The 9,341-nt window shown below is 46.4% G+C and overlaps 1 protein-coding gene across 1 annotated transcript; it reads right to left on the reverse strand.

Annotated features, from left to right (window-relative positions):
- Nucleotides 1-1,809: 1,809 nt before the first annotated feature.
- Nucleotides 1,810-2,817, reverse strand: LOC136702700 (uncharacterized). Its single transcript, XM_066677849.1, has one exon. The coding sequence runs from the start codon at nucleotides 2,815-2,817 to the stop codon at nucleotides 1,810-1,812; it is 1,008 nt and encodes a 335-aa protein (XP_066533946.1).
- Between the last annotated feature and the right edge of the window lie 6,524 nt (nucleotides 2,818-9,341).

Genomic DNA, 9,341 nt, shown 5'->3' on the forward strand with positions numbered 1-9,341 from the left:
ATGAGGTGTTTTAAATGTTACACTTGAGACATTACAAGACATTTCAGAGGTAGTAGCACAGGGAGAAGCAGCCACTGACTTCCAGGCTATTTCTAGAAAAAAATAAGAAACATTGACCTGCAGGTTAATGTCAGTGCAAGAGGGGTATAAAACATCAGTGTAACAGTGCAAGAGAGCAATCCAAAATTGATTCAAGGCATGATTTCTGGACAAATTGCTCTTACTCTGAAGGGGACAAATATGACAGAGGGGACATCTGTGATGGATAAAGTATAATGTGGAATCAAACCAAGAACTTGTGGAGACTCTTGAATATAAACTTGAGATATCAGAACAAATTTCAGTGACAATTTTGTAAGTTGGCACAGAAACAGGAGAAGCCACTAACTTTGCTTACAAAGGACAGGGTTAGTACTGGTGCTAGAAATCTTTGAAAATGCTTGGATATTAATGTTGTACATTCCTGGGTTCAGAAGTACTGGAATTTTGGATAAAGTGCTTGAAAATGCTTGACATTTTAAGTGTATTTCTTTCACAACAAATAGTTATCTAACTGAATAGTTTGCTGATTAGATGAAATAAATCACAGAGCCTAAAATGAAAAGTGCTCTGCATGGACTTGCTAGTGCCTATGTGTGTGATAATGATGGGAATTCCAACTCCTTTTGAACCAAGATAATTTGACTCGGCTCACCCAGAGGTGCTGACTCTTTTGGCTTCAAAACAGCTCTTTATTATATAACACGAAGGAGAAAATCACCCTAAAACACTCTGTCCTGGGTACAAGAAAGAAAGAAAGAAAGAGAGGAGTGAATTAATGAATGAACTGGACAGGAGCCTGCTCCCATCGTTGACCTAAAAGGCCTGGCTCAAATAACTCATTTGCGACTGACACACTGCTAGCTTCTGCTATTACCAAATACAATTCTGGATTTTTTATCATCCCTTTTTGAAGAAAATATATACAAAAAAGAAGTAATCTTATGTAATTGAGTAAATATGCAATTTACTACAGCTGTAAGTAACTGGAAAAGCTTGAAGATGGACCTTGAAATTGCTGAGAGGAGGGACTACTGAAATCAGAGCAACAGACCACAGAGGAGGTAAAGTAAAATGAAGATTGGGTTAACATTAGAGTCAGCTGGCTAGATGAAATCAGTGTGTCGATGGAAGAGAGAAACTTAACAGCGACATAAATGTCAGTCATATTTAGGCAACAAACGACAATGTAGTGATAAGGCAAACAGGAGCAACAGCAGTAGAGATGAACAACAGTTTAGACCAAGAATCTGGAGAATAAATCAGCCATACAAAACCTTGCTAATAGGCAACATTCAACACTGGCTAAACCCTACTGTGATGAATAAAACAGATTTAGAGGTGATAAATCATTTGTCAGAATCTCACTTATGTGTAGATGTCTCAAATATGAAACAATACACTGACGCATCTCAAGTAGAAACGTTAGGTTATGCATATAACCACTGTTCCCTGAAGAAGAGGAACGAGGTACAACACAAGCTGTATGGGATATTATGCCTCTTCCATATCTGGCTGAAGACACCTCTAATCACGCCTGTAAGGCAGATGACGCATAGTGACGAGGGTAGGTGGGCCCGCCCCTCACCTATAACCTCTGGACACTAGCGTCTCTCTTCAGTTCAAGATGCTGATCTTCACCGAGCTAATAGTGAAACGGGGCAGCCCGTGTTGTACCTCGTTCCTCTTCTTCAGGGAACAGTGGTTATATGCATAACCTAACGTTCCCTATCAGTCGATTCACTCGGTACAACACAAGCTGTATGGGATCTAAACAGCATGAGCTACCGAAGGGGCCAGCACATCCAGGCGATAAAAACGAACAAATGTATGAGGTGATGCCCAGCTAGCAGCGGCACAGATGTCTCCAACTGGGACACCCTTAAAAAGAGCCCAGGATGTAGCTATTCCTCTTGTGGAATGAGCCCTCACCCCCTCTGGTAAATCCATACCTTTGCTGCTGTAAGCTATAGAAATAGCTTCTAAAACCCAGTGAGAGAGACGTTGTTTAGACAAAGCCCTGCCACGAACTGGTTTAGCAAAACAGACGAAAAGCTGGTCACACCTACGGAAATCCTGAGTACGATTAATGTATGTGCGCAGTGCCCGCACGGGGCAGAGCATGTGTAGTCTTTGCTGCACCTCAGATGTAAATGGAGGAGGAGAGAAAGAATTTAACTCAAAAGCCAGTGAGCTATAAGACATAGGCAACACCTTTGGCACATAGGTTGCATTAGGACACAGAGTCACCTTAGTGTCCCCTGGTGCAAACTGGGTACAAGAAGGGTGCACTGACAGTGCGTGGAGGTCACCCACCCGTTTTGCAGATGCTAAAGCTAGGAGAAGAGCAGTCTTATATGAAACGAACTTGATGTCCACAGACTCCAGTGGCTCAAAGGGAGGTGCACATAGTGCACCAAGTACCATACACAGGTCCCAGGGAGGAACAGTGGGCCTAAATACAGGCTTTAGGCGCCTCACCCCCTTCATGAAACGTGTGGTTAGGGGGTGTGCTCCTGGTGACAACCCACCAAAGCCCTCATGACAGGCTGATATAGCTGCCAGATAGACTTTTATTGTTGAAAACGAGAGCCCTCGTTCAAATAACTCCTGAAGGAAAGTTAAAATATCAACAATGGAACATTGGAAAGGGACCAATTCCCTCTCCTGACACCAAAGCTCAAATGCATGCCATTTAAATGCATACAGACCTCTTGTAGAGGCTGCTCTTGCACTCTGAATAGTGGCAACTACATTGGAGGGTAAGCCACGAGCCATTAACATTGACCTTTCAGCGGGTAAGCGTGGAGACACCACAACTCCGGTCGAGGGTGAACTATTTCTCCACCTGCCTGAGACAGGAGGTTCTTGTGAAGAGGGAGAGGCCAAGGGTCCCCTGCAAGAAGACTGATTATCTCTGCGTACCATGGTTTCGATGGCCAGCAGGGGGCTACCAGAATTAGGGAAAGGTTTCCCTGGCGCACCCTCTCCAGTGTTGGCAATATAAGAGCTACTGGAGGAAACGCATAGAGAAGAGTGTTGGGCCACGGGTGTGCCAGCGCATCCACTCCCAGGGGTGCGCTGTGGTCCGTTAGAGAGAAAAACAGAGGACAATGCGCGTTTTCTCTGGATGCGAAGAGATCTACGTTGGCCCTGCCAAACCGATCCCATATCTGCATTGCCACCAGAGGACTGATTCTCCATTCCCGTGCTGAAGGGCCCCCTCTGGACAGGAGGTCTGACCCCAGGTTCAGGTGACCTGGTATATGCGTCGCCCTGAGTGACAGAAGGTGGAGACTGCTCCACAACAGAAGGGTCTGGGACAGCTTCAACAGAGGAAGGGAACGTGTCCCCCCTTGCCTGTTTATATAAGACACCACAGTGGTGTTGTCTGTCCTGACCAGGACATGCTGCCCACACAGAACGGGGAGAAAGTGCTTTAAGGCTAGATGAACCGCCAGTAGCTCCAAGCAATTGATGTGGTGTGAGCGTTGAGCCAGAGACCACGCCCCCTTCACCGCAACCTGGTTGCACACTGCCCCCCAACCCGTTAGGGACGCGTCCGTCGACACCACTTTGCGAAACAGAACTCTGCCTATCGGCGAGCCCTGACACAATAGGCGGGACTCCCTCCAAGGGGACAACGCTGTCATGCATGCTCTTGTCACAACTATTCTTTTCCCCAATTGACGCGAGGCAATCAAGCGATGGAATAAGAGCCAGCGCTGAAATGCCCGCATTAGAAGTAAACCTAGCGGAACTACCGCTATTGCAGAAGCCATCTGGCCCAACAGCTGGAGAAACAGGCGGACGCGCAGTTTGTGTCCCAGCTGAAACTGAGCGAGGCCGTCGCGAAGCGCACATATTCTGCGAGGTCGTCCAAATACGCGAGCACGCGCACTCCTCGCCCCCGCAGCGGGGCGAGAGCTGCTTCCATACACTTCGTAAAAGTGCGAGGAGCTAGAGAAAGCCCGAACGGGAGAACGAGCCACTCGTACGCCACTCCCTCGAATGCAAACCTCAGATACTTTCTGTGATCTGGATGGATTGCTATATGAAAATATGCGTCTGTGAGATCTATGGACGTGAACCAGTCCCCCGGGCCAATCGAGCGAAGGAACTGGCGCAGAGTTAGCATTTTGAAAGTGAAGACTCTCAAATGCTTGTTTAGCACTCTCAGATCCAAAATTGGACGAGCCCCTCCGTCCTTTTTCGGCACAACAAAGTAACGGCTGTACCAGCCCTTTCGTGATTCGGTCTGAGGCACCACTCTTATTGCCTCTTTGCTGAGGAGATTTCTTATCTCCTCCTTGAGCACCGCTGCAGCACTGCCCGATACTCGGGTGAACACCACGCTGGAAAAGCGGGGAGGGGGAATTCGGAATTGTAAACGGTACCCTACACACACTGTCCTTTCTACCCAAGGAGAGACTGCGCATGCGCGCCACTCTGCTGCATGAGCTGCGAGTCGGCCGTGATAACAGCCTGTTTGTGGGGAAATGAGGCCCTCCTGTGGCTGAGCTGGGGAGCGTACAGAATGCTTCCTCAGGCTCACTAACGCCAGATCGTTTATTGTTTTGCTTGAAACAGACACCTTTATTTCCTGATGTACAAAATGAGACTTTATTAAGGCACATCGAGGAACATAATGCTCTTTTATTGCACCCAAACTGGGGGCTTGTAAACACTGTGGGAAACCCACCCACCCCTGAGAACTGGGAAAGAATTGAGGGGATGTTTGTGCACACGTGTCTGGGCAGAACAGGTGCTTTGTGAACAATACTGGGGTAGAACGTGTCCTTTTTGGACTGGGCCCCGGTACGGGAGAAGGGTGGCACCTCTTGAGGGGCCTGAGGGGAGAGGCTGCGGTGTCTCCGAGCCTCGGAGACCTCTCCCACACTGAACTGAAGGTTAGGATGAATTGGGCTTCTTCCTCCTCACCGCTGAATCCTTCAGAGGTCCAGGTGGAGGACCCCTGCTCCAGGCGGAGTGCCGCGAGGCCTGTTTTTGTGGTTGCTGCTTAGGAGGGGGGTTCCCCGGAAGAACTGCCGGTGCAGACCTCTTTACAGCGAGAAATGGAGTGGCAGGCTTACGAGCGACCCACGCTGGCTTCTGCTTAGCCTCCCTTCTTGGCAGAATAGAGCGCAGTGCCTCTGTCTGCTTTTTCCTGATCTCAAATTTAGCCTGAATGGCTTCGAGAGAGTGACCAAACAAACCTGCAGATGAAACGGGTTCGTCCAAATAGGACACTCGGTCTCTTTCCGACATATCGGACATAGTCAGCCACAAGTGGCGCTGAGCCACCACCGTTGACGCCATTCCTCTGCCCAGCGACAGTGCAGCGCAGCGGGACATGCGCAGGATGTAATCCGAGGCAATTCTGACCTCGTTAAGCAAGGCGGTTAACGGGCTCTCCGCCGGCAGTTGCTCTCCGAGCTCGGCCAGACACATCGCCTGATATGTTTGGAGAAGAGTGACCGAATTCATAGCCCTAGCTGTGCCTGCCTGAGCGCGGTAAACTTTATCCAGCTGCGAGGAGGAAAAACGGCAGGGCTTAGAGGGAAGCACGGCTGGTCCTGCTACCCCTAGGTTGTGTGATGGGGCGAGATAAGCTGCTAATGACGGCTCCATGGGAGGGGGGTTCAGCAGACCTGTCTCCTCCGCCCCCTCTATGTCGAGAAATGGCGCGAAACCCGGAACCGCCGTACGGGTCGACAGTGGTTTAGCCCATGAGGACTTTAGCTCGGCGATGAAGTCCGGAAACAGTGGGAGACGGTGTTTCACCGCTGTCGGGACCGGGGGAAGGAAAAACCCAGAGAATCTCGTAGCCGCTTTGGTTGTGTGAGGAGCGGGCCACTGGACGTCCAGTTTCTGAGCAGCACGGCGATAAAGGGAGATAAAGGACGTGTCCGCCTCGTCCTGTTTCCCCCCTGAAGCCGCTGCAACGAGAGGAGCCGGAAGGTCCTCCTGCTCGTCCTCGGAGAGACCGTGCTCATCTAACCCGAGATCGAAAGGGTCGTCGTCCTCTAGTTCAGCTGCGGGCTCGGGGATCCGGGGCTTCATTAGGAGAGCAGGTGACTGCGAACCCATTTCACACACGTCCCCCAGACTCTCCATGTGCTCAGCCCAATTAATACACGGCTCACCCACTGACTCAGCCTCTTCAGCGTCCGAGTGAGAAGGCTCACCTTGTTCGGAAAACAGGGGATCCTCACGGTCCAACGCTGCTTGTCCGAGAATTTTTTCAACAAACGACACCCTGCGCTCCAGGGTAGAACGTCTGAGCCGGTGACAGAACTCGCACGCCTCAGGCTGCAGTAAGGCCCTCCTAGCATGAACGATTCCCAGGCAAACTGGGCACGCATCATGTAGGTCCTTCTCATGAATAGCGAACCCACACCCTTGAGGACAAGGGCGGGGGACTTTCCTGCCATGGCGGGTAGCTGCTTGCGAGCTCATTTAGATAGCCGTTAGCAAAACTAAACGGGCTAGCACCGAGACTAGGCAAAGCGAGCTCAAGAGAAGAATGCAAAAGACGTTCCAAAACAGCGCTCCGCGGAAAGACGACTCACCAACGTGAGGTTGTTGCCGTTCTTTCCTATTGGAACAGTAAGCTATTTGTAGTGTCTTTGCTAAGGAAAAGAGCTAACTAGCTAGCTAGATTAGCAGAGAAGTGTAAGGTGTTCTTAGCGAGGTGAAGAGCATAAGAACTGAAGAGAGACGCTAGTGTCCAGAGGTTATAGGTGAGGGGCGGGCCCACCTACCCTCGTCACTATGCGTCATCTGCCTTACAGGCGTGATTAGAGGTGTCTTCAGCCAGATATGGAAGAGGCATAATATCCCATACAGCTTGTGTTGTACCGAGTGAATCGACTGATAGGGAACTGGAGAATAATTTCAGGTGCAAGCGCCAACAGGCCAAATTGAGCCTCAAGGAACAAGACACAGTAGCATTCAGAATGAGTCACTTGCTTTCAGACAATCTTCTGAATTACTAAAGAGTGAAAAACAGTTTGAAAATGCTAATAGTGTTGATTCCCAGGCTGTGTCAGCAGAACTAATGATGCAGGAAGGCAAAGAATATATTAAAGGGATGCAGGATGAGACCGACAGAGGGAGGAGCAGTTGCTGGTCTCCAAGTAGCTGAACTCACTAAGAAGGAGAGGGAAGTATCCAGTATAAAGCAAGAACAATTTCAGGAAGTAATGGAAAATATAGTAGATCATGATGAAGCCAAAGTATTACCACATCAACCACAAGATTCAGCAGAAGTCAAACATCTATTAGGGCGAGAGAGAGATGAGATACAGCATGATGTACACTCTTATGCTGCAGCTGATGCGCAGAGGTGAAATACTGTGAATGAAATAGGAGCGAACATAAGGTCTGACACAGTTGAGGTAGTCAACCTGTAGCACAAGCTTTGAAAATAGAAGCTAAAACACATCAATGTTCAACTGGAAATTTTGAAGAAAATGTAAACCCATCGCAAAGTTCTTCTACAACTATACAATCAGTGAAATTTGAACTTGTAGATGATGCACAACAAACTGAGCAAATATCTACAGCTGATACCAAAGCTTACATTTTTACTTTCATTGTTTAAGGAAGAATACTCAATCCCTGATGTGGGCACATCAACTATTTCAACATCCGGAATTGAAAATCTGCAGATGGAATCAGAACAGTAATGTGACCACTAAACATAATCACAGGAGCAGCAACAATCTTTCAAAAAGGCAACAAGCCCCAAAAGTTCTGTGGGAAAATCAAGCCACAGTGAGATTTGTATTGAAAAAGGCAGGGGAATTTCATGTAAAATGTGTAAGTAACTAACAGAAGTTATGGTTCTTTTCTATTTAACTGCTTACTGACAATATGTGACACATTTTTTCTTATCTTCTGAAAGAAGGCAGGTTTCTACCCACAGCCCTCAGTTTAGATTGGAAAACTGTGAGATTATTTAAATCTTCACTGATTCTGCCTTACACTGATTTTACACACACACACATACACACAAATTTATATATATTTATATAGACTTATTATGAACCTCATTATTTACTATATATATATATATATATATATATATATATATATATATATATATATATATATATATATATATATATATATATATAGTAAGGGTTTTTTTGTTTTATTGTTGTTAACCATGAATTTGCCTACTTTTAAATAGAGTGATATATATGTATAGTGTATTGTGCATTGTATATTCAGATATGTATATATAAACGTCAGACAAGCTGAAAGATTAGCATTTATAGACTGTTTCACAGCAAATTAAACACTATCATTTTAGCTCTATTTTAAATTTTAAAGACTATAGCACAACCTAGCGGCAAAGTAACAGTGTATACCACAGCAGATTTTAAACACTAGATCCACTATAAGACCAAAAGTTGTAGAATCATAATATTCAAACAGTTATTTAAAACAATTAATATTTCATCTGCAGTCGAGGGTGTCAGTAGGGAGGTGGTCACTGCATTTGCTGCAGAAAAAACCTGTACTGTTGATGGATGATGTGTTCTGGATCATAAATGCCACGGCAAGTCATCCAAAGCTATTGGACTGAGGTCCATCATCCCTGAAAATGCAGCTCTTTCCCTCAGTTTTTGCCACAGGGGGCTTAACCGACACTAGTCATTGGGCCTTATGAAGTTAGACTTTTGTTGGTGGTCTTATGATGAAGCTAGAGAGTACATTTTATTCATTCATTTATTTATTCATTGTCTGTAACCAGTTGAGGGTCTCAGTGGGTCCGGAGCCTACCTGGAATCACTGGGCGCAAGGTGGGAACACATCCTTGAGGGGGCGCCAGTCCCTCGCGAGAGAGAGAGTGAGAGTGAGAGAGAGAGAGAGAGAGAGAGAGAGAGAGAGAGAGAGAGATGACACACACACAGAGTACAATTATTTATATTATTTATTTTACACTAGTGTTTTAATTGTGACTGATTCATCGGTATTCACTAATTCAAGACATAAATTAAAATGTTTACAATAGTCATGGACATAAATATTTTCTTATACTCCTGAAAGTCTAAGAACATGTTTATGCACTTTGACAGACTGAAGTGTTCTTCCATGAAATAGTTTTGTGGAAAAGGTCTGATTATCATTTGTGGATCAACAGACAGAGACCCCTTGGTAAATGTCACTGAATTGCTTTCCCAAGACATTTCTTAAGGAACGTAACAGCTGTAGCCACAGAGTTACAATTCACTCTGAAAATGGAGAAGACTTTCACTGTGCCAACAAATATTTCTGGGGATTAATAATTG

The sequence above is a fragment of the Hoplias malabaricus genome, chromosome 7, assembly GCF_029633855.1.
Source record: "Hoplias malabaricus isolate fHopMal1 chromosome 7, fHopMal1.hap1, whole genome shotgun sequence".
Classification (NCBI taxonomy): Eukaryota; Metazoa; Chordata; class Actinopteri; order Characiformes; family Erythrinidae; genus Hoplias; species Hoplias malabaricus.

What these genes read in the sequence shown, in the direction of transcription:
- LOC136702700 (XM_066677849.1), bottom strand. Translation starts at nt 2,817, where the DNA reads ATGGCTCGTGGCTTACCCTCCAATGTAGTTGCCACTATTCAGAGTGCA.